Source organism: Hyla sarda, chromosome 9 (assembly GCF_029499605.1).
Source record: "Hyla sarda isolate aHylSar1 chromosome 9, aHylSar1.hap1, whole genome shotgun sequence".
NCBI classification, from domain to species: domain Eukaryota; kingdom Metazoa; phylum Chordata; class Amphibia; order Anura; family Hylidae; genus Hyla; species Hyla sarda.
In genome coordinates this window covers 10,365,090-10,392,579 of record NC_079197.1, presented here as the reverse complement: position 1 = coordinate 10,392,579, position 27,490 = coordinate 10,365,090, and the positions used below count along the sequence as shown (strand labels likewise).

General features: G+C 42.3%; 1 protein-coding gene across 3 annotated transcripts in view; it reads right to left on the bottom strand.

Annotated features, from left to right (window-relative positions):
- Nucleotides 1–27,490, bottom strand: part of CFP (complement factor properdin) — a 48,902-nt gene that overhangs the window by 19,939 nt on the left and 1,473 nt on the right. The window contains exons 1-5 of one of the 3 annotated variants that reach the window (XM_056537987.1): nt 7,656–7,802; nt 5,174–5,324; nt 3,549–3,703; nt 1,499–1,669; nt 1,019–1,216 (exon numbers count right to left, since the gene is read on the bottom strand). In XM_056537987.1, the coding sequence (XP_056393962.1) occupies nt 1,019–1,216; nt 1,499–1,669; nt 3,549–3,703; nt 5,174–5,324; nt 7,656–7,782 (802 nt within the window). In that variant the 5' untranslated portion in view covers nt 7,783–7,802. Of the gene's footprint in view, nt 1–1,018; nt 1,217–1,498; nt 1,670–3,548; nt 3,704–5,173; nt 5,325–5,487; nt 5,666–7,655; nt 7,803–27,490 lie in introns of those variants that run through there. The other 2 variants (XM_056537986.1, XM_056537988.1) reach the window with 2 other exon arrangements.

Genomic DNA, 27,490 nt, shown 5'->3' with positions numbered 1-27,490 from the left:
CAGAAAGTTCCTGAGACAGACAGAGGTGTCAGCAGAGAGCACTGTGGTCAGACAGAAAAGACATTTTAAAAGAAAAGAACTTCCTCTGTAGTATTCAGCAGCTAATAAGTACTGGAATGATTAAGATGTTTTAATAGAAGTAATTTACAAATCTGTTTAACTTTCTGGAGCCAGTTGATATGATTTTTTTTCCCATGGAATACCCCTTTAATAAATTACAAGTTCTACAGATTTTTTTCCCCACACAAACTGACCAATATTTTAACTTGATGGGTTCCCCTTAAAGGGGTACTCCCGTGGAAAACTTTTTTTTTTTTTTTTTAAATCAACTTGTGCTAGAAAGTTAAACAGATTTGTAAATTACTTCTATTAAAAAAAATTGTAATCCTTCCAATACATTTTAGGGGCTGTATACTACAGAGGAAATGCTTTTCTTTTTGGATTTCTCTGACATCACGAGCACAGTGCTCTCTGCTGACCTCTGCTGTCCATTTTAGGAACTGTCCAGAGCAGCATATGTTTGCTATGGGGATTTTCTCCTGCTCTGGACAGTTCCAAAAATGGTCAGAGATGTCAGCAGAGAGCACTGTGGTCGTGATGTCAGAGAAATCCAAAAAGAAAAGCATTTCCTCTGTAGTATACAGCCCCTAAAAAGTACTGGAAGGATTAAGATTTTTTTTAATAGAAGTCATTTACAAATCTGTTTAACTTTCTGGCACCAGTTGATTTAAAAAAAAGTTTTCCACAGGAGTACCCCTTTAAATGTTATACCCAACTTACCACATTCCCTCCCATACTGATAATCAAATGCTCCAATATCTTTAGTATCAGGATTTGAGTAACCCAAAGATGGCATCCTCGGTGAAGATGCCAAGCCACCAACTCTCACCCCCTAGTTCCTGATAGTCATGACAATGCCCAAACCCTCAGACCCACAGCCCATTCCCATAATATACTAAAAGAAGAGCGGATCAGTCGACGGCAGCTCCCCCCCCCCCCCCATCTTTCAGGAACTTACCTTCACAGAAGGGAACATCTCGACACTCTCTGGTATCCTGCCTACTTTCCTCACATGGTTTTCCGGGCGGGATTGTTGAGGGTGGGGGGTTATTACACTCTCGAAAACGACTTTGAACTGGGAAAATCCCAGAACCTTCTTTAGTGCAGCTAGAGGAACATGGATTCCATGGCCCCCAGTTACCCCAAGAGCCATGAGCTGAGAACAGAGAAAAAGATCATCACAATGAACCCGTTACTTGTACACTCTTGGGGCTGCAATTTTGTGTTCCATTTTGTTGGTTGCAGACCAACAAAATGGCTGCCCGTTTAGTCTGCTCTCGGAGACAGGAGACCTCTTTATTCAGGGCATCAACAATGTCCCAGCATTCAGACTAACCATCAATACTAAGACTGGAGAACCCCTTTAAATCGCCCTCTGTATAACATTCTGCCTGTTGTACCATATTTTGTTTAATTTGCCCAATGTCACTTAACTTACTTGGACAAATTTGTTGCGTGTCACATTTTTCGACCTCTATAGGGTGCCCGATGCATTCACCATTACAGGACGGGGGAGGATTGTTGCATTCTCTGGTCCGTTGCCTTTGTCCAACCTGACATGTAACGGAGCATGAGGACCATGAGGACCATGAGGACCAACCTCCTTTCTCTGTAGGGATAACAAATAATAATACCAATCCAGACTTGACCAAAAACAACACTGGGGGCCCCCAATGGATCATGAGAACATTGGGTGTGTGGTTCCTGTACCCCCCATTTTGAATGACGTAGCTGTTGGGGTGGGCATGCTGCCAAGTGCTGTACTTATCCATCTCCACCAGTGGGGGCCCCCAATGGATCATGAGAACATTGGGTGTGTGGTTCCTGTACCCCCCATTTTGAATGACGTAGCTGTTGGGGTGGGCATGCTGCCAAGTGCTGTACTTATCCATCTCCACCAGTGGGGGCCCCCAATGGATCATGAGAACATTGGGTGTGTGGTTCCTGTACCCCCCATTTTGAATGACGTAGCTGTTGGGTGGCCATGCTGCCAAGTGCTGTACTTATCCATCTCCACCAGTCTGCCCCATAGACTTACAATGGAGAACATACATTTTGTTCCGCACACTTGGAGAAGTAGTAAGTAAAAAAAAAAAAGTGATCAAAAAGTCCCATCAAAACAAAAATGGTCCTGTTAAAAACTACAGATTGGGGCGCAAAAAATAACCCTCATACAGGCTGTATAAGTAGAAATAAAAAGTTATAGGGGTCAGAATAGGACAAAATTTTCCCCACATTCGTGTATCCTGTGATGTCACGCATCTATAATTAATTATACAAATTAGCATGGCCGGTATTATTTTGGAAGAAAGGTGGCGACCCTAGTAGGCCCCATAAGGTAGAATTGCTACGAGCGGCCGAGGCTGAGGGAAGAGCAACACTGCTATCTCTTCAGTAGTGACCGAGGGGGGCTAGGCCTGCCCTGTTTACTATCCTGTGGCCTTGGCCATGTTTGCACAAATCACAGCTCAAATATTGAACTAACACACGAAGTCCGATCCTCGTTCCAGTAAGGGTCAACCTGTGTTTCCTAAGAAGAATGGTGATTGCGAAAAAAAACATATTTTGTCTTGTGATGTCCCAGTACGGGATATATATCTCACAGTCCTGTCAGGTTGAGTCCCTGCACGTCCCCAGTCACCTGCACTGTACCCCTATAATCTGTATAATTGTATATTATGTGTAAAGGACCTTTGAGATGGTCACATGGTTATTGATCACATGATAATGATTGTCACATGTTAAAGTCACATGTTTTGTTACCCAGAGAGCACCAGGTGACCAGATGACCCGCAGCTAGCCTATGGGCTCCTTGCTCAGCCCCCTTTATAAGAGGGGGAGATGCTGCAATCTCTCTCTTTGATCATTCATTGCTCTTAGATCCTGAGGTCAAGTCCAGTCCAGACGTCTCAGAACCAGTGTCCAGAACATCTGGAGGACTCAACCTAAATTACAGCCACAAGTCAGTAAGTGAAGTCATCTCTGTCTGCTGTCACTATCTTCAGTCAAGTCAAGTCTATTATAGTCAGCGTGGCTGTCCTAAAGTCTGTCAAGTCACCGCAAGTCCCACCAATCTGCGAGGTCCCCTGTGTTACTGGTCACCTCTCTGGGATCCTGGAATAGCTGTATAGACTGTACCATCTATCTACCTCAGTAAAGCTACCGTTAACCCTAACCTGGCCTTGGACTCTTATTTGCCCTGCCTAACTAGGACTAGCGGTCCTACAGTTCGGATTGTTCTCGGTAAAAACCACGCCCTGGCGTCACAAACATTTAGGGGTTAACACCATCTACCACTAGGCTACAACATCTGCCTCATCTACCTCACATCGCACCCCCGTGGCGCACCACAGTGTCTTCCTGGAAATTTGCATGATCTGCTTCTAAAAAGGACAGACACCCTTATAAACAAAACAGAACAGTCTGGGTCGGAGACCTTCCATAGATGCCCCCACAACAGATCCCCTCACCCTGTCTATAATACTTACCAGGACAGCAGTCTTGAAGGCTACAAGACTGGACCTCCACTTTCTCTCCTTGACAGTCCCCTTGTCCTATGCAGATCCTCTGTCTTTCCTGAATACCTTCCTGACATGACACCGTACATGCAGACCACTCGCTCCACTGAGACCACTCGGCCGGGCTGGAGAGGAAAGAGTCAAGTGAGGTTGACAGAGACCACCATAACAACACCTTGGAATCAATGAGTCTGGCCTCATGGACAACATGGTCACAATAGGGCAGCTTTTCTAAAATTGTCTATTTCCCATACAGTGCAGACTAGACATCTTATCCCCTATCCAAAGGATAGGGGATAAGATGTCTTATCGTGGGGGTCCCGCCACTGGGGACCCCCCACTATCTTGACTGCTCACCCAAGACATCCGGTGCACGGAGCGAGCTTCGCTCTGTGCCGGGTAGAGGCTTGTGACATCTCGGCCGCACCCCACTAGTGATGTCACAGCCATGCCTCCTCAATGCAAGTCCATGGGAGGGGGCGTGATGTCTGTCACGACCCCTCCCATAGACTTGCATTGAGGGGGCGTGACCGTGACATCCCTAGCAGGGCGCGGCTGTGACGTCACAGGCCTCTGGCACTGCACCCGATGCTCTAAAGGAACACCGCGTGCAGCAGGGAGATCGCGGTGGCCCCCAGCGGCGGGACCCCCGCGATAAGATATCATATCTCCTATCCTTTGGATAGGAGATGAGAGGTCTAGGGGAGGAGAAAAAAGAAAGGCAGATGATCCAGCACTATTTCCAAGCAGCTTTATTAGGAACACAGCACACAGGTAAAATCAGCCTGAACTCAGACGCGTTTCGAGCGCATGCGCTCTTTGTCAGTGAGAAAGATCACTGACAAAGAGCGCATGCGCTCGAAACGCGTCTGAGTTCAGGCTGATTTTACCTGTGTGCTGTGTTCCTAATAAAGCTGCTTGGAAATAGTGCTGGATCATCTGCCTTTCTTTTTTCGCTGCTGGTGTTGGCTGGACACCGATCCGGGCACTTTAAAGGGGATTGGAGAGCTGGTATTTCCATGTGGACTCTAGGGGAGGAGAACCTTTAAAGTTGCTCATGCTATTGGCACATCTTTAGACTGTCTAGTCTAAGTTTAGACATACTATTGGTCTGCCTACATTTTGCCAAAACTATGTGGTGAAGGTTTCAAGTTCCTAAGCCCCAATGCAAAATCTGTAACGGCCCCACCTGCCATGTGCTGCGTCAGAGGTGTGTGAGTTGTTGAGGGCCCCCTCAGGTCCCAGGTGCATCATCTACTTCTCCACCCCCTTTAGCTAAGCTCCTGTTGGTCCCCATTATTAGTACTGAGTCAGACCAATGACACAATGGAGGATGTTTTAGTTCTCTGGTGGAACAGTCCAACCCTACGGTCTGGTGGGCCAAAACACAATGTTCCCTATCACCATAATTCATAATATTTTCTTCTCCATTCACACCTAAAATCCAGTGTTAGCCGGTTTCCTGAATTGTACATTGTCCATTGATGGGTGAAGCTTAACTATTAGATCACGTCTCTGACAACTGGGTGGATCTTAGCTGTTGTCTGTTTCCAAGGGCAACCAAGAGAATCTTGAAAGTAGCACCAATCTCTTACCGACAGCCCACACATGGGGAATGTTCATCCGCCTTAAAGGCGTATTTAATGTTCAGGCAGCATTCCTCTTCTGACACTCCATCTCCGAGATAGTCCGCACATTCTCCGGTCCCCTCATCCACCTCAGAAAAGCAAAGGACGCCATCGGCTCCTGAGGAAGAAAAAAATGGAGGCAGATGTCTAGTGGGTTTAGCTCAGTGGGAACCAGTCATGTCATATACATAGAGCTGGATTAAAGGGAGGACACACCACTTGGGTGGAAGTGGGGGCCTCCACCCAGATGATGGGTAGGTGTGCGCCTAGGGTGCCAGTACCTTTCCAGCCCTGAGGCGAGGGGTGAAACAGCTGGAGGTCGCTAGCATCAAAGGATTGAAGGCAATTGTCCAGGATTCCTGAGCAAACAAGAGCGTCTTTGAACTGTTCAAATATCCTTAGGACATACACGCAGGTGAAAGCTACAATGGAGTATGAAGCCATTGGCCACTTGCCCCATCACTTACTCTTGTAGGCCGCAGGGATCTACAACCTACAAGAAGCCGGGAGTGGCTGAAGACCTATCTATTTACTGAGGGTAAATTGCCTATATCTATAGAGGTAGCTACTTAAAGGGGTACTCCACTAGCCAGCATTCGGATCATTTAGTTCCAAATGCTGTGTACGTGCTGCGGGGGTTGGCCATGCCCCCTTGTACCATCACGCCATGCCCCCTTAATGCAAGTCTATGGGAGGGGGCGTGACGGCCGTCACGCCCCCTCCCATAGACTTGCATTGAGGGGGCGTAATGGTACGAGGGGGCGTGGCCAACCCCCGTAGCGCACACACACAGCGTTTGGAACTAAAATGCTGGCCAGCGGAGTACCCCTTTAATGAAGATGGCAGTTTTTTTAGCCTAACAGACTGTGACAATCTACAGCTTTGCATTACGTCTCGGTCTGCAGATCCTGCGCACTCATAGATTACCAAATCGACATATCAATCCTTCTTGTGGAGGCCTGAAGAAGAATTTCTGCAGCAGATGCTTCTGCCGTGTGCAAAGTGCAGCAGTAAATAATAGAACTCTGCTGCTTTCTCCTTGGAAATTCCAGTGTGAACATGGCCCGAGGCTACGAACAGACAAAACATTTCTGTTCCGGTGGGGTTTTTTGGGCCCGAAAAAAAAACAAACAACAATCACAAAATGATTTTGTTAATAACAATGCACATGGTGCAGATCGCCCCAATAACAATGTGTCAGCCACAGAGTACCCATAGGTGTGACACAGATCTAATGTGTCAGCCAAGATGCCCCATAGCAATGGGCCATAGATGCCCCTATAGGTGCCAGTCACATATGCCCCTTAATAGATGCCTCCATAGGTCCCAGTTGAAATGGCCCAATAACAGTGCAATACTTATAGATGCCCATCTAAATGTCAAAGATTCCCCATAACAATGTGTTGGTCACAGATGCCCTGTAACAATGTGTTGTAATAGATGCCCCGTAACAACGTGTTGGTCACCGATGCCCCATAACAATGTGTTGGTAATACATGCCCCATAACAATGTGTTGGTCACGGATGTCCCATAACAACCTGTTGGTCACCGATGCCCCATAACAATGTGTTGGTAATAGATGCCCCATAACAATGTGTTGGTAGTAGATGCCCCATAACAATGTTCTGGTCACAGATGCCCCATAACAATGTGTTGGTAATAGATGCCCCATAACAATGTGTTGGTAATAGATGCCCCATAACAATGTGTTGGTAATAGATGCCCCATAACAATGTGTTGGTCACAGATACCCCATAACAATGTGTTGGTCACAGATGCCCCATGACAATGTGTTGGTCACAGATGCCCCATAACAATGTGTTGGTAGTAGATGCCCCATAACAATGTTCTGGTCACAGATGCCCCATGACAATGTGTTGGTAATAGATGCCCCATGACAATGTGTTGGTAATAGATGCCCCATAACAATGTGTTGGTAATAGATGCCCCATAACAATGTGTTGGTCACAGATGCCCCATAACAATGTGTTGGTCACAGATGCCCCATAACAATGTGTTGGTCACAGATGCCCCATAACAATGTGTTGGTAGTAGATGCCCCATAACAATGTTCTGGTCACAGATGCCCCATAACAATGTGTTGGTAATAGATGCCCCATGACAATGTGTTGGTAATAGATGCCCCATAACAATGTGTTGGTAATAGATGCCCCATAACAATGTGTTGGTCACAGATGCCCCATAACAATGTGTTGGTCACAGATGCCCCATAACAATGTGTTGGTCACAGATGCCCCATGACAATGTGTTGGTCACAGATGCCCCATAACAATGTGTTGGTCACAGATGCCCCATAACAATGTGTTGGTCACAGATGCCCGTGATGTGCCATAGATGCCTCCATAGGTCTTATATGCTAATGCCTGATAAAGTGTTATGCCACAGATGCCCCAATAACAATCCAATAGGTCTGTTGGTGTCACTGACCTGTAACCTGTATGTTGGTGGTATGGAGTAGTAGTACCAGCAGGATGATGGTTGTAGATTGCATTGTGCCCTGGCACGTCCAGCACGTCTGCCCTGGTGTATAGTGTATCCCAGTGGTGCAGGGCATATGTTGTCACAACCACTGGCCCAGGCTTAAGAATGTTTTGGCAACCCCCACCCCCTACCCCTCCCCTTATTGAGAAAACAAAACAGGAATGTGATCTGTGTTGTAACATAGTAAACAGGGAAGTGTAACAAAAACCAAGGGCTTTGTGAAAGGCTGGGCCACTTCTGGGAATAACCTGGTAATATTTAGGGATGGACGGTGGAAAACAGGATGAATATAAGACAATGCTCCATGGAAATTAGCCTATTACTGCCAAGATATACCAGCAATGCCCATCTATTATATCACCACTGCCCAGATATACCAGCAATGCCCATCTATTATTTCACCAGTGCCCAGATATACCAGCAATGCAATGCCCAGTGTTTATGCCATGACTAAGGGCGCCACAGCCCGAAACGCGTAGTACTACGTTCCTGTGTATCCTATTTTTATTGATGCTACAATAAAAGAGGAATTTTACCTGCCTTCCTGGTGCTGGATACTTTTCTATATAGCAATGCCCATCTATTATATCACCACTGCCCAGATATACCAGCAATGCCCATCTATTATATCACCACTGCCCAGATATACCTGCAATGCCCATCTATTATATCACCACTGCTCAGATATACCAGCAATGCCCATCTATTATATCACAACTGCCCAGATATACCTGTAATGCCCTTATATAATATCACCACAGCCCAGATATACCAGCAATGCCCTTCTATTATATCACCACTGCCCAGATATACCAGCAATGCCCATCTATTGTATCACCACTGCCCAGATATACCAGCAATGCCCTTCTATTATATCACTACTGTCCAGATATACCCGCAATGCCCTTTGATTATATCATCACTGCCCAGATATAACAGCAATGCCCATCTATTATATCACCACTGCCCAGATATACCAGCAATGCCCATCTATTATATCACCACTGCCCAGATATACCCACAATGCCCATCTATTATATCACCACTTCCCAGATATACCAGCAATGCAATGCCCAGCGTTTATGCCATGACTAAGGGTGCCACAGCCCGAAACGCGTAGGCTACTACGTTCCTGTGTATCCTATTTTTATTGATGCTACAATAAAAGAGGAATTTTACCTGCCTTCCTGGTGCTGGATACATTTCTATATCGCAATGCCCATCTATTATATCACCACTGCCCAGATACACCAGCAATGCCCATCTATTATATCAGCACTGCCCAGATATACCCGCAATGGCCATTTAGTATATCACCATTGCCCAGATATACCAGCAATGCCCATCTATTATATCACCACTGCCCAGATATACCAGCAATGCCCATCTATTATATCACCACTGCCCAGATATACCTGCAATGCCCTTATTATATATCACCACTGCCCAGATATACCTGCAATGCCCTTCTATTATATCACCACTGCCCAGATATACCCACAATGCCCATCTATTATATCATCACTGCCCAGATATACCAGCAATGCCCATCTATTGTATCCCCACTGCCCAGATATACCAGCAATGCCCTTCTATTATATCACCACTGCCCAGATATACCCACAATGCCCATCTATTATATCATCACTGCCCAGATATATCAGCAATGCCCATCTATTATATCACCACTGCCCAGATATACCTGCAATGCCCTTATATTATATCAAAACTGCCCAAATATACCAGCAATGCCCATCTATTATATCACCACTGCCCAGATATACCCGCAATGCCCATCTATTATATCATCACTGCCCAGATATACCAGCAATGCAATGCCCAGCGTTTATGCCATGACTAAGGGCGCCACAGCCTGAAACGCGTAGGCTACTACGTTCCTGTGTATCCTATTTTTATTGGTGCTACAATAAAAGAGTAATTTTACCTGCCTTCCTGGTGCTGGATACATTTCTATATAGCAATGTCCAGCTATTATATCACCACTGCCCAGATATACCCGCAATGGCCATCTATTATATCACCACTGCCCAGCTTTACCAGCAATGCCCATCTATTATATCACCACTGCCCAGATATACCAGCAATGCCCATCTATTATATCACCACTGCCCAGATATACCTGCAATGCCCTTATATTCTATCACCACTGCCCAGATATACCAGCAATGCCCTTCTATTATATCACCACTGCCCAGATATACCCGCAATGCCCATCTATTACATCATCAATGCCTAGATATACCAGCAATGCCCATCTATTATATCACCACTGCCCAGATATACCAGCAATGCCCATCTATTATATCACCACTGCCCAGATATACCAGCAATGCCCATCTATTATATCACCACTGCCCAGATATACCAGCAATGCCCATATATTATATCACCACTGCCCAGATATACCAGCAATGCCCATATATTATATAACCACTAGTGTTGCTCGCGAATATTCGCAATTTGAATATTATTCGCGAATATCGCATATTCGCGAATTCGCGAATTTCGCGAATTCGCGAATTTCGCGAATATAGCGCTACATATTCGTAATTACGAATATTCGTTTTTTTTTTTTTTTTTTCTTCACAGTACACATCACAGTGATCACCCCTCTCTGCTTCCAGCTTGTGTGGTGTAAAGAAGGCTCTAATACTACTGTGCGAGACTGGCGTGCAAAATTTCGCATATGCGAAAATTAGCATATGCTAATTTTCGCATATGCGTATTTACGCGCGTGTTAATTTTGTATATGCCAATATTCACTTATGTTAATTTTCGCATACGCGAACTTTCGCATATGCGAAAATAAAACGAGAATATAACGAATATGCGAATATTCGCGAATATATGACGAATATTCGTCCATATATTCGCGAATATTCGCGAATTCGAATATGGCCTATGCCGCTCAACACTAATAACCACTGCCCAGATATACCAGCAATGCCCTTCTATTATATCACCACTGTCCAGATATGCCCGCAAGAGGCAGTAGTATATGTGTGTGCCTCTGAAGGCAGAGGAAGCCGGTGTTACTGCAATTCAGACTGTTGCTTAATCGATCCCTGCGGCCAGGACAGAGGAAGCGGATTTATCGCGAAAAAGTCTGCTGCCTAATTGATCCCAGCGCCCACCGGTGTCCGTCTTCAGCAACAGACTGTTTCGCAATAACGCCCGCTTCCTCTGCCCTGAAGTTATATTCTTATACATAGGAGCAGTATAATAGTAGCTATATTCTTATACATAGGAGCAGTATAATAGTAGCTATATTCTCGTATATAGGAGGCAGTATAATAGTAGCTCTATTCTTGTATATAGGAGGCAGTATTATAGTAGTTATATTCTTGTATATAGGAGGCAGTATTATAGTAGTTATATTCTTGTATATAGGAAGCAGTATTATAGTAGTTATATTCTTGTATATAGGAGGCAGTATTATAGTAGTTATATTCTTGTATATAGGAGGCAGTATTATAGTAGTTATATTCTTGTATATAGGAGGCAGTATTATAGTAGTTACATTCTTGTATATAGGAGCAGTATTATAGTAGTTATATTCCTGTATATAGGAGCAGTATTATAGTAGTTATATTCTTGTGTATAGGAGGCAGTATTATAGTAGTTATATTCTTATATATAGGAGCAGTATTATAGTAGTTATATTCTTGTATATAGGAGGTAGTATTATAGTAGTTATATTCTTGTATATAGGGGCCAGTATTATAGTAGTTATATTCTTGTATATAGGAACAGTATTATAGTAGTTAGATTCTTGTATATAGGAGTAGTATTATAGTAGTTATATCCTTGTATATAGGAGCAGTATTATAGTAGGTATATTCTTGTATATAAGAGCAGTATTATAGTAGTTATATTCTTGTATATAGGAGCAGTATTATAGTAGTTATATTCTTGTATATAGGAGCAGTATTATAGTAGTTATATTCTTGTATACAGGAGCAGTATTATAGTAGTTATATTCCTGTATATAGGAGCAGTATTATAGTAGTTATATTCTTGTGTATAGGAGGCAGTATTATAGTAGTTATATTCTTATATATAGGAGCAGTATTATAGTAGTTATATTCTTGTATATAGGAGGTAGTATTATAGTAGTTATATTCTTGTATATAGGGGCCAGTATTATAGTAGTTATATTCTTGTATATAGGAACAGTATTATAGTAGTTAGATTCTTGTATATAGGAGTAGTATTATAGTAGTTATATCCTTGTATATAGGAGCAGTATTATAGTAGGTATATTCTTGTATATAGGAGCAGTATTATAGTAGTTATATTCTTGTATATAGGAGCAGTATTATAGTAGTTATATTCTTGTATATAGGAGGCAGTATTATAGCAGTTATATTCTTGTATATAGGAGCAGTATTATAGTAGTTATATTCTTGTATATAGGGGCAGTATTATAGTAGTTATATTCTTGTATATAGGAGGCAGTATTATAGTAGTTATATTAGTGTATATAGGAGCAGTATTATAGTAGTTATATTCTTGTATATAGGAGCAGTATTATAGTAGATATATCCTTGCATATAGGTGCAGTATTATAGTAGTTATATTCTTGTATATAGTAGGTATATTTTGTACATAGGGGGCAGTATTATAGTTACATTAGTAGATTACTAATCAGGGAGGTTGACAATGACCAAAGAAAAAACCTCCTCCTAGGTGAAGAGAATATAACATTTAAGATCTGATACACACAAAATGCTTTATGTAAGATCATGAGGATTTATTCCGCTATGGAGCAGGTATATACGGGTATATACACTTTCTATTGAGGGTATATGAGTATAATTGAGTGTTTCATACAATGTTTGCGCTGTGTTGTAATACCAGAGAATGTAAAGGATTAGTCATGTTTGTTTTCGCAGGATCAGACGCTGTCTTGTTTTTCAGCGCAGTCGACAATGTCACCGGAGTGTGTGAGGAGTATCTTGGAGTTTCTGAGGAAGACTGCTGCTTAAATCATTTTATCTGACCTCTTCCTCACATGTAAGATGCAAACTTCAGATTCATTTCTTGAGAAAAGAAGTTTGCATCTTACATGTGAGGAAGAGGTCAGATAAAATGAAGTATATGAAGAAATATGGCCATAACCGTGCTGTATCATAGGCAGGCCCGGACTGGAGCCCCTCATGGGCCGGTCTCCTGGCTCCTCCCCTGGACAGGGAAGGCAAAACTACTGACCTGGCATATTTTGGCGGGGAATATTTTGCATTTAAATTTGGGGTCTTTTCTTGTGTCTGTCGGGTCAGAGAGGAGGGGAAGGACCAAAGCACCACAGACTGCACTACTGAAATACTAGAAGTCCCAGGAAATAAAGCGGTACTCCAGTGGAAAACTTTATTTATTTATTTTTTTTAAATCATCTGGTGCCAGAAAGTTATACAGATTTGTGAATGACTTCTATTAAAAAATCTTAACCCTTCCAGTACTTATCAGCTGCTGCATGCTCCAGAGGAAGTTGAGTTGTTCTTTCCAGTCTGACCACAGTGCTCTCTGCTGACACCTCTGTCCATGTCAGGAACTGTCCAGAGCAGAAGAGGTTTGCTATGGGGATTTTCTCCTGCTCTGGACAGTTCTTGATATGGACAGAGGTGTCCCCTCCTGCAGTGTCCCCTGGCCCCAATATTGTTGTAATTGTATATAATCCCTATGTGGTATATGTAAGAGTGTTATACCTTTAAGACGTTTTACCATGTGATTTGTCATGTGATTGTTACCCAGGAGGTATCAGTGATCAGGTGACCTAGGGGGGACCAATGGGATCCCCCCAGAGCCTCCCCCATATAAGCCCTGGGTGAAGTCTCTTCTTTCTCTTAGTCTTTGCTGAGGTGCAGTCGGACATAAGTGTCCAGAGTCATAGGAGCCTCAAGTCCAGTCTGTAGCCACAAGCTACAAACCTGCAAATAAGCCTCAGTCACAGTCTAGTCAGTCACCAGTCAGTCAAGTCAAAGTCCTCTGTCTAGTCAACGTGGCCTGCACTAAATTGTCCACCTCTACTGCAAGTCCCAGAAAGCCCTTAAAGGGGTACTCCGCCCTTAGACATCTTATCCCCTATCCAAAGGATAGGGGATAAGATGTCAGATCGCGGGGGTCCCACTGCTGGGGACCCCCGGGATCTCGGCTGCAGCACCTACCTCAACGGCTTCCGGCAATGCTGGAGGCTTCGGATCCCGACCACGTGAGCAAAAGAGCGTGACGTCACGACTCTGCCCCCGTGTGATGTCAAGTCCCGCCCCTCAATGCAAGTCTATGGGAGGGGGCGTGATGGCCGTCACGCCTCCTCCCATAGGCTTGCATTGAGGGGGCGGAGCGTGATGTCACACGGGGGCAGAGCCGTGTTGTCACAACGCTCCAGCCCCGTGATCGACAGTAATCAGACCCGGAGCAAACACGCTCCGGGGACTGATTTTAACGGGGTGCAGCATGGAAGATCTTGGGGGTCCCCAGCGGCAGGACCCCCGTGATCAGGCATCTTACCCCCAATCCTTTGGATAGGGGATAAGATGTCTAAGCGCTGGAGTACCCCTTTAAGCTCTCTGAAGTCACTGGTCACCTCCTTGGGCCCTGGTTGAACTGCATAGACTTTACCATTTGTCTAACCTCAATAAAGCTACCGTTGTCCATAACTTGGCGTCGGAGTCTTTATTGCCCCCATGTCTAGCCCAGGATTTAGAGGTATACCTTCGGGTGGTATTCAGGATAAACCACACCCTGGCGTCACGAACACAAGGGGTTAATGCCATCTGCCCCTAAGGTAATTCCATCTGCCTTGCATCACACCCCATACCACAGTGGCATACCATGCGGCTGCCATGGGGTCCTTGTAGAGAGGAGGGGCCCCATCCTGGTTGGCTCTGTCCCTTTGGTAAGACACTGTGCAGAACTCCTCCCTCCAGGGAACTGAATTGTCACCAATCTAATGGAGGGGGGTATTGCCCAATGGGTCATGGAAAGAAAGGGGAAAATAAACACCAGATCCTTCTGTCCTTGGGGCAAAATCAGACGCCGTCATAGGAGGCCCATTTTGATATTTGTTATGGGGCCCCCTTTCTTCTATGAATGCCCCTGCCAGGATAAATTGTTATCAAAGGTCCTGACCCCATCCGTGGCCGTCCTGGGATGGAAAGGGTGTCACAGGAGCCGCCTGAACCCCCGAGCAATGGGGGAGATTTATCAAAACCTGTGTAGAGGAAAAGTGGACCAGTTGCCCATAACAACCAATCAGCTTGCTTCTTTCATTTTAGAAAGGGCCTTTTAAAAAAATGAAAGAAGCGATCTGATTGGTTGCTATGGGCAACAGCTGTTGATAAATCTCCCCATTGACTCTACCACTTTTTTTTCAACCTTTTTTAACCATGCGATTACGTAATTACACTGGCTGTTATTCCTCAATTTTCCTGTAGGGGGCACTGAAGGGAGAAAATATTTTTTTTAAATGGAAAACCCCTTTAAAATCACAAAAAAAAGTCTGGAATAGAAATCCATGAAGTGGTCTCATAACTCTGGACCTCGAAATGTTGCAAAATTACAACTCCCAGCCAACGGCTGTCCGGGCATTCTGGGAGTTGTAGTTTTGCAATAGTTTGGGACCACAGTTCAGAGACCACTGGACTAAAGTGACTTCAAATGTCCGGGCATGCTGAGAGTTATAGTTTTGCAACAGCTGGAGGTCCACATTTTGGAGACCACGGGACTAGAGTGACTTTGGCTGTCCGGGCATGCTGGGAGTTGTAGTTTTGCAACAGATAAAGATCCACAGTTTAGAGACGCCTGGACTAGAGTGACCTCAAATGTCTGTAAATGTTGGGAGTTGTAGTTTTGCAACAGCTGGAGGTCCACAGTTTGGAGACCACTGGACTAGAGTAACTTTGGCTGTCCGGGCATGCTGGGAGTTGTAGTTTTGGAACATCTGGGAGGGTGGGAGGGGGTTTCTTTGTGACACACTGATCTTGCCCATACTGTCAGGCACGGTGGGCTTTATGGTTGTTACTCTATCTGGTGATTTAACCCTTTAAGAGCACGGTGTAGATTTCAGGTGTCATAATACAGTCCAGCGGGACCCCTCGAAACCCCCTGAGAATAATTAGGGCTATAAAACCTTGTTCACCCCTTTAAGGAACGGCGATTGGGTAACTGTGTACATTCCTATGGATTATACAGGGCACTTGGCGGTTCACCAACGTAACTAAGGATTATATCACCTGGCACACGGCACTGGCAGGACGGGCTCTGCCCTTCATACCACTGTGTGTTTAGTCCTATCTTCACAGAACCTATGACCTTGCCTATAGGACAGTGTTTTCCAAACAGTGTGCCTCCAGCTGTTGCAAAACTAAAACTTCCAGCATGCCCGGACAGCCAACGGCTGTCAGGGCATGCTGGAAGTTGTAGTTTTGCAACAGCTGGAGGCACACTGTTTGGAAAACACTGTCATATAGGGTCTATTATTTACAGATTCTCACATTCTAGTTGCATTTTTCAGCATTACCAGCAGGTGGTGCTATTACTTCTGGGTAAATCACATTGGAGTTATGTTTTTTTTTTGTCCCTTAGGGGGCACTATAGGGTTCACAGTGGTTGCTAGTTCACCCAGGGCACCGGGTCTGTGTGCCACATTAGAGGGGACCTGACTGATGGGCACCCCACTGATCCCAATGTAGCTATAAAGACACAACAGCGCCAGATAGTGAGTGAATCCTACCACCATCTAGTGCTAAATAAAGTTCTCACATAATACAGCCATGCAAAGGCCACCAAACAGTGCCACACATAGGGTTAAATAAAAGTGCCATACAGTACTCACATAACACAGCCATGAGACGAGAATAATATAATGCCAGATATAATTCTACCATATAGAGCTAAATAAAAGTACCATAACAGCCATAATAAGAGAACAATATAATGCGAGATATAATTCTACCATATAGTGCACCAAAAAATACCATACAGTACTCACATAACACAGCCATAAGAAGAGAACAATATAATGCCAGATATAATTCTACCATTTAGTGCAACAAAAAGTACCATACAGTACTCACATAAGACAGCCATAAGAAGAGAACAATACAATGCCAGATATAATGCCACCATATAGGGCTAAATAAAAGTACCACACAGTACTCACATAACAGCCATAATAAGAGAACAATATAATGCCCGACATAATGCCACCATATAGGGTTAAATAAAAGTACCATACAGTACTCACATAACAGTCATAAGAAGAGAACAATATAATGCCAGACATAATGCCACCATATAGGGCTAAATAAAAGTACCATACAGTACTCACATAAGACAGCCATAAGAAGAGAACAATACAATGCCAGATATAATTCTACCATGTAGCGCAACAAAAAATACCACCATACAGTACTCACATAACACAGCCATAAGAAGAGAACAATACAATTACAGACAAAATGCTGCCATATTGTGCAAAATAAAAGTACCATACAGTACTCACATAACATAGCTATAATGAGGGAACAAAAGTGTCAGATTGTGACTTAATACTACTACTAAATAGTACTAAATAAAGGTTGTGTTCAGTGCCCATATAATATTCCCACATGATGAGTACAAAACCGTGCCATACCTTATCCTGCTAAATAAACAATACCATACAGTGCCCACATAAAAGTCATAAGAGGGAGGGGTACAAAATAGTGGCAGACAATGACGATATAATACCACCATATAGTGTTAAATAAAAAGCGCCATACAAAGAGCACAAAGTGATAGACAGTGACAGACAGTGACTAAATAATGCTACCATGAAAGTACCATTTAGTGCCCACATAATACAGCCATACAAAGAACATAAAACAATGCCAGACAGTCATTCATGATGCTACCATATAGCGCTAAATAAAAGCACCGCACACAACACAAGTGTCACAGACTCTAAGCTAGTCTTTTCTATACCTGGCAGGGGGATAGATTTAGTTGTAAATACCAGGACCAAGGCAGAATGGTGTGTTGGCGCCCCCACCTGGCACATGTGACACACTACGTCTCCGTTAACTATACCCCGCTGTGGTGGACAGTAACTAAATAATACCACCATAGTTTCAGTATTGGCCACTATTCAGCCAAATGTGGGTTAGTGACCCCCATTACTGTGCCCACCTTTCCTCAGACCCTCATTACTGTGCCCACCTTTCCTCAGACCCCCATTACTGTGCCCACCTTTCCTCAGACCCCCATTACTGTGCCCACCTTTCCTCAGACCCCCATTACTGTGCCCACCTTTCCTCAGACCCCCATTACTGTGCCCACCTTTCCTCAGACCCCTATTACTGTGCCCGCCTTTCCTCAGACCCCCATTACTGTGCCCACCTTTCCTCAGATCCCCATTACTGTGCCCACCTTTCCTCAGACCCCCATTACTGTGCCCACCTTTCCTCAGACCCCCATTACTGTGCCCACCTTTCCTCAGACCCCCATTACTGTGCCCACCTTTCCTCAGACCCTCATTACTGTGCCCACCTTTCCTCAGACCCTCATTACTGTGCCCACCTTTCCTCAGACCCCCATTACTGTGCCCACCATTCCTCAGTCCCCCATTACTGTGCCCACCTCTCCTCAGACCCTCATTACTGTGCGCACCTTTCCTCAGACCCCCATTACTGTGCCCACCTTTCCTCAGACCCCCGTTACTGTGCACACCTTTCCTCAGACCCTCATTACTGTGCCCACCTTTCCTCAGATCCCCATTACTGTGCCCACCTTTCCTCAGTCCCCCATTACTGTGCCCACCTTTCCTCAGACCCTCATTACTGTGCCCACCTTTCCTCAGACCCCCATTACTGTGCCCACCTTTCCTCAGACCCCCATTACTGTGCCCACCTTTCCTCAGACCCCCATTACTGTGCCCACCTTTCCTCAGACCCCCATTACTGTGCCCACCTTTCCTCAGACCCCTATTACTGTGCCCACTATTCCTCAGACCCCCATTACTGTGCCCACTATTCCTCAGACCCCCATTACTGTGCCCACCTTTCCTCAGACCCCCATTACTGTGCCCACCTTTCCTCAGAAGACCCTCATTACTGTGCCCACCTTGTCATTCTGGGATGACCCGCGAGGCCTCCTTATTGTTCTGGTATATTGGATTTCCTTGTACTTGGACATCAGGTACCCTGTGCCGTCTCCATGGTGATATCATTGCATCCTGGTGTTGTCCCTGAGGACATCGCAGCTGATGAAGAGACATGGCGTGACCACCATTATGTCATCCGAGCCGCCTGCTTCACTTACCCCATCATGCTATGTGAGCAAAGACCCTGGAAAAGGTCACGTGACCGATCAATGTACTGGAATCTGCGCGCTCTGACTCAGCTACATGTAATTGTTGTTATTATGGTGCGGCGGGGGCTGGAGAACGCTGATGTCATGCAAAATAGTGTGCCAATTGTGCCATTTAGGATGCTGGGAAAGTTGAGTCGTCCTCCATCGTCGGGTTGGTAAATAATCCTAGTTACATCTGTTTCTGGAAAAGCTGGGTGACTGCTGTGTTAGGAGCAGTAATGGCGGCCATATTATTATTATTTTAGGCGATTGACTACTTCTGGTTCATTGGCATTAACCAAAGCTGCCACAAGGTATTCCTCTAAAAGACATGTAAAAATAATATTTCCATGCGATGAATAAATAATAAATAAATAATACCGCCAAATAACAACCATACAGAGCTCACATAATACAGTCATATGTGGAACAAATAGCGCCATAGATTGCCTAAATGATACCACTACACAGTGCCACATAATACAATCATATAGCGAACCCATAACATTGCCATACAATGCCTATATAATACTACCGTATATTGCTAGATATCAGCACTATACAGTGCCCACATAACATTGCCATACAATGCCTATATAATACTACCGTATATTGCTAGATATCAGCACTATACAGTGCCCACATAACATTGCCATACAATGCCTATATAATACTACCGTATATTGCTAGATATCAGCACTATACAGTGCCCACATAACATTGCCATACTGTGCCCATATATAATACTACCGTATATTGCTAGATATCAGCACTATACAGTGCCCACATAACATTGCCATACAATGCCTATATAATACTACCGTATATTGCTAGATATCAGCACTATACAGTGCCCACATAACATTGCCATACAATGCCTATATAATACTACCGTATATTGCTAGATATCAGCACTATACAGTGCCCACATAACATTGCCATACAATGCCTATATAATACTATCGTATATTGCAAGATATCAGCACTATACAGGGCCCACATAACATTGCCATACAATGCCTATATAATACTACCGTATATTGCTAGATATCAGCACTATACAGTGCCCACATAACATTGCCATACAATGCCTATATAATACTACCGTATATTGCTAGATTTCAGCACTATACAGGGCCCACACAACATTGCCATACAATGCCTATATAATACTACCGTATATTGCTAGATATCAGCACTATACAGTGCCCACATAACATTGCCATACAATGCCTATATAATACTACCGTATATTGCTAGATATCAGCACTATACAGGGCCCACATAACATTGCCATACAATGCCTATATAATACTACCGTATATTGCTAGATATCAGCACTATACAGGGCCCACATAACATTGCCATACAATGCCTATATAATACTACCGTATATTGCTAGATATCAGCACTATACAGTGCCCACATAACATTGCCATACAATGCCTATATAATACTACCGTATATTGCTAGATATCAGCACTATACAGTGCCCACATAACATTGCCATACAATGCCTATATAATACTACCGTATATTGCTAGATATCAGCACTATACAGTGCCCACATAACATTGCCATACAATGCCTATATAATACTACCGTATATTGCTAGATATCAGCACTATACAGGGCCCACATAACATTGCCATACAATGCCTATATAATACTACCGTATATTGCTAGATATCAGCACTATACAGTGCCCACATAACATTGCCATACAATGCCTATATAATACTACCGTATATTGCTAGATATCAGCACTATACAGTGCCCACATAACATTGCCATACAATGCCTATATAATACTACCGTATATTGCTAGATATCAGCACTATACAGGGCCCACATAACAATGTCATGCCTCAAAGAGCGTTATACAGTGCCTTAATAATGCCAAAATACAGTACTAAATAATAGTGTTGAGCGCAAATATATGAAATGCACATTTTTACTGTGAATATCGTCACTTCGCGATTTTGCGAATATTTAGAATATAGCGCTATATATTCGTAATGATGAATATTCATGTTTTTCCCCTTCACAGTACACATCACGACAATGATATATACTGTGTAAAACAAAATGGCGATCATCCCTCCCCGCTTCCAGCTTGTGGTCCAAAGAAGGAGGTGTGGAGCGCAAATATTTCGTATATGCGAATATTTGCAAATATCGGCACCTCCAGGGGACACTGATCCCTCCCTTCTTTTAGCTTTAGATAAGGTAGGTTAGTTTAGCAGATAGGTTGTAGTGTGGGGTACAGTGTTAGCTGAAAGATATAATCGCGCACGCGCACTATACGGATTTAGAGAATATGCAAATTTTGCGAACATGGGAGGAATATTCATCCATATATTCGCGAAATATCGTGAATCTGAATATGGCCCCTGCCGCTCATCTACTAAATAAGTGTCCACATAATACTGCCATATACTGAACCCATAACAAGGCCATACTGTGCCCATACATAATACTACTTTATATTGCTAGATACCAGCACTATACAATGCCAACATAATACTACAATATAGTGGACCCATAACAATGACATGCAGTGCCTAAAACTTCTTCCAAACATTGCTACATACCACCATGTAGAGCACCACATAATACTGCTAAATAATAAACACAGAACAGTGCCAAATAGTCCCTATATACTACAGGTACGTGTGCACAGTATGGTCTCGGTATGTGTGCACAGTAGGGTCCTGGTACGTGTGCACAGCAGGGTCCTGGTACGTGTGCACAGTATGGTCTCGGTATGTGTGCATAGTAGGGTCCTGGTACGTGTGCACAGTATGGTCTCGGTATGTGTGCATAGTATGGTCTCGGTATGTGTGCATAGTATGATCCTGGTACGTGTGCACAGTAGGGTTCAGGTACGTGTGCACAGTAGGGTCCCGGTATGTGTGCATAGTATGGTCTCGGTATGTGTGCATAGTATGGTCCTGGTACGTGTGCACAGTAGGGTCCTGTCGCAATAATGTGGGCACTGTAAGACACTGTTATGTGTTTACTATATTGCAGTATAATGTGGGCACTGTAAGACACTGTTATGTGTTTACTATATTACAGTATAATGTGGGCACTGTAAGACACTGTTATGTGTTTACTATATTGCAGTATAATGTGGCCACTGTAAGACACTGTTATGTGTTTACTATATTGCAGTATAATGTGGCCACTGTAAGACACTGTTATGTGTTTACTATATTGCAGTATAATGTGGGCACTGTAAGACATTGTTATGTGTTTACTATATTACAGTATTCTGTGGGCACTGTAAGACATTGTTATGTGTTTACTATATTTCAGTATAATGTGGGCACTGTAAGACACTGTTATGTGTTTACTATATTGCAGTATAATGTGGGCACAGTAAGACACTGTTATGTGTTTACTATATTACAGTATAATGTGGGCACTGTAAGACACTGTTATGTGTTTACTATATTGCAGCATAATGTGGGCACTGTAAGACATTGTTATGTGTTTACTATATTGCAGTATAATGTGGGCACTGTAAGACACTGTTATGTGTTTACTATATTACAGTATAATGTGGGCACTGTAAGACACTGTTATGTGTTTACTATATTGCAGCATAATGTGGGCACTGTAAGACACTGTTATGTGTTTACTATATTGCAGTATAATGTGGGCACCGTAAGACATTGTTATGTGTTTACTATATCGCAGTATAATATGGGCACTGTAAGACACTGTTATGTGTTTACTATATTGCAGTTTAATGTGGGCCCTGTAAGACACTGTTATGTGTTTACTATATCGCAATATAATGTGGGCACTGTAAGACACTGTTATGTGTTTACTATATTGCAGTATAATGTGGGCACTGTAATACACTGGTATGTGTTTACTATATTGCAGTATAATGTGGGCACTGTAAGACACTGTTATGTGTTTACTATATTGCAGTATAATGTGGGCACTGTAAGACACTGTTATGTGTTTACTATATTGCAGTATAATGTGGGCACTGTAAGACACTGTTATGTGTTTACTATATTGCAGTATAATGTGGGCACTGTAAGACACTGTTATGTGTTTACTATATTACAGTATAATGGGGGCACTGTAAGACACTGTTATGTGTTTACTATATTACAGTATAATGGGGGCACTGTAAGACACTGTTATGTGTTTACTATATTGCAGTATAATGTGGGCACTGTGAGACACTGTTATGTGTTTACTATATTACAGTATAATGTGGGCACTGTAAGACACTGTTATGTGTTTACTACATTGCAGCATAATGTGGGCACTGTAAGACACTGTTATGTGTCTACTATATTGCAGCATAATGTGGGCACTGTAAGACACTGTTATGTGTTTACCATATTGCAGTATAATGTGGGCACTGTAAGACACTGTTATGTGTTTACTATATTGCAGTATAATGTGGGCACTGTAAGACACTGTTATGTGTTTACTATATTGCAGTATAATGTGGGCACTGTAATACACTGTTATGTGTTTACTATATCGCAGTATAATGTGGGCACTGTAAGACATTGTTATGTGTTTACTATATCGCAGTATAATGTGGGCACTGTAAGACACTGGTATGTGTTTACTATATCGCAGTATAATGTGGGCACTTTAACACACTGGTATGTGTTTACTATATCGCAGTATAATGTGGGCACTTTAACACACTGTTATGTGTTTACTATATTACAGTATAATGTGGGCACTGTAAGACACTGTTATGTGTTTACTATATTGCAGTACAATGTGGGCACTGTAAGACACTGTTATGTGTTTACTATATTGCAGTATAATGTGGGCACTGTAAGACACTGTTATGTGTTTACTATATTACAGTATAATGGGGGCACTGTAAGACACTGTTATGTGTTTACTATATTGCAGTATAATGTGGGCACTGTAACACACTGTTATGTGTTTACTATATTACAGTATAATGTGGGCACCGTAAGACACTGTCATGTGTTTACCATATTGCAGTATTATGTAGGCACTGTAAGACACTGTTATGTGTTTACTATATTACAGTATAATGTGGGCACTGTAAGACACTGTTATGTGTTTACTATATTGCAGTATTATGTGGGCACTGTAAGACACTGTTATGTGTTTACTATATTACAGTATAATGTGGGCACTGTAAGACACTGTTATGTGTTTACTATATTGCAGTATAATGTGGGCACTGTAAGACACTGTTATGTGTTTACTATATTACAGTATAATGTGGCCACTGTAAGACACAGGTATGTGTTTACTATATTGCAGTATAATGTTGGCACTGTAAGACACTGTTATGTGTTTACTATATTGCAGAATAATGTGGGCACTGTAAGACACTGTTATGTGTTTACTATATTTCAGTATAATGTGGGCACTGTAAGACACTGTTATGTGTTTACTATATTGCAGTATAATGTGGGCACTGTAAGACACTGTTATGTGTTTACTATATTGCAGTATAATGTGGGCACTGTAAGACACTGTTATGTGTTTATTATATTGCAGTATAATGTGGGCACTGTAAGACACTGTTATGTGTTTACTATATTGCAGTATAATGTGGGCACTGTAAGACACTGTTATGTGTTTACTATATTACAGTATAATGTGGGCACTGTAAGACACTGTTATGTGTTTACTATATTACAGTATAATGTGGGCACTGTAAGACACTGTTATGTGTTTACTATATTGCAGTATAATGTGGGCACTGTAAGACACTGTTATGTGTTTACTATATTGCAGTATAATGTGGGCACTGTAACACACTGTTATGTGTTTACTATATTGCAGTATAATGTGGGCACTGTAAGACACTGTTATGTGTTTACTATATTGCAGTATAATGTGGGCACTGTAAGACACTGTTATGTGTTTACTATATTTCAGTATAATGTGGGCACTGTAAGACACTGTTGTGTGTTTACTATATTGCAGTATAATGTGGGCACTGTAAGACACTGTTATGTGTTTACTATATTGCAGTATAATGTGGGCACTGTAATACACTGTTATGTGTTTACTATATTGCAGTATAATGTGGGCACTGTAAGACACTGTTATGTGTTTACTATATTGCAGTATAATGTGGGCACTGTAAGACACTGTTATGTGTTTACTATATTACAGTATAATGGGGGCACTGTAAGACACTGTTATGTGTTTACTATATTGCAGTATAATGTGGGCACTGTAAGACACTGTTATGTGTTTACTATATTACAGTATAATGGGGGCACTGTAAGACACTGTTATGTGTTTACAATATTGCAGTATAATGTGGGCACTGTAAGACACTTATGTGTTTACAATATTGCAGTATAATGTGGGCACACTGTAAGACACTGTTATGTGTTTACTATGTTGCAGTATAATGTGGGCACTGTAAGACACTGTTATCTGTTTACTATATTGCAGTATAATGTGGGCACTGTAAGACACTGTTATGTGTTTACTATATTACAGTATAATGGGGGCACTGTAACACACTGTTATGTGTTTACTATATTGCAGTATAATGTGGGCACTGTAACACACTGTTATGTGTTTACAATATTGCAGTATAATGTGGGCACTGTAAGACACTGTTATGTGTTTACAATATTGCAGTATAATGTGGGCACACTGTAAGACACTGTTATGTGTTTACTATATTGCAGTATAATGTGGGCACTGTAAGACACTGTTATCTGTTTACTATATTGCAGTATAATGTGGGCACTGTAAGACACTGTTATGTGTTTACTATATTGCAGTATAATGTGGGCACTGTAAGACATTGTTATGTGTTTACTATATTGCAGTATAATGTGGGCACTGTAAGACACTGTCATGTGTTTACTATATTGCAGTATAATGTGGGCACTGTAAGACACTGTCATGTGTTTACTATATTACAGTATAATGTGGGCACTGTAAGACACTGTTATGTGTTTATTATATTGCAGTATAATGTGGGCACTGTAAGACACTGTTATGTGTTTACTATATTGCAGTATAATGTGGGCACTGTAAGACACTGTTATGTGTTTACTATATTACAGTATAATGGGGGCACTGTAAGACACTGTTATGTGTTTACTATATTGCAGTATAATGTGGGCACTGTAACACACTGTTATGTGTTTACTATATTGCAGTATAATGTGGGCACTGTAACACACTGTTATGTGTTTACTATATTGCAGTATAATGTGGGCACTGTAAGACACTGTTATGTGTTTACTATATTGCAGTATTATGTGGGCACTGTAAGACACTGTTATGTGTTTACTATATTACAGTATAATGTGGCCACTGTAAGACACTGGTATGTGTTTACTATATTGCAGTATAATGTTGGCACTGTAAGACACTGTTATGTGTTTACTATATTGCAGTATAATGTGGGCACTGTAAGACACTGTTATGTGTTTACTATATTTCAGTATAATGTGGGCACTGTAAGACACTGTTATGTGTTTACTATATTGCAGTATAATGTGGGCACTGTAAGACACTGTTATGTGTTTACTATATTGCAGTATAATGTGGGCACTGTAAGACACTGTTATGTGTTTACTATATTACAGTATAATGGGGCACTGTAAGACACTGTTATGTGTTTACTATATTGCAGTATAATGTGGGCACTGTAAGACACTGTTATGTGTTTACAATATTGCAGTATAATGTGGGCACTGTAAGACACTGTTATGTGTTTACTATATTGCAGTATAATGTGGGCACTGTAAGACACTGTTATGTGTTTACTATATTGCAGTATAATGTGGGCACTGTAAGACACTGTTATGTGTTTATTATATTGCAGTATAATGTGGGCACTGTAAGACACTGTTATGTGTTTACTATATTGCAGTATAATGTGGGCACTGTAAGACACTGTTATGTGTTTACTATATTGCAGTATAATGTGGGCACAGTAAGACACTGTTATGTGTTTACTATATTGCAGTATTATGTAGGCACTGTTATGTGTTTACTATATTACAGTATTATGTAGGCACTGCTATGTGTTTACTATATCGCAGTATAATGTGGGCACTGTAAGACACTGTCATGTGTTTACCATATTGCAGTATTATGTAGGCACTGTAAGACACTGTTATGTGTTTACTATATTACAGTATAATGTGGGCACTGTAAGACACTGTTATGTGTTTACTATATTGCAGTATTATGTGGGCACTGTAAGACACTGTTATGTGTTTACTATATTACAGTATAATGTGGGCACAGTAAGACACTATTATATGTTTACTATATTGCAGTATAATGTGGGCACTGTAAGACACTGTTGTGTTTATTATATTGCAGTATAATGTGGGCACTGTAAGACACTGTTATGTGTTTACTATATTGCAGTATAATGTGGGCACTGTAAGACACTGTTATGTGTTTACTATATT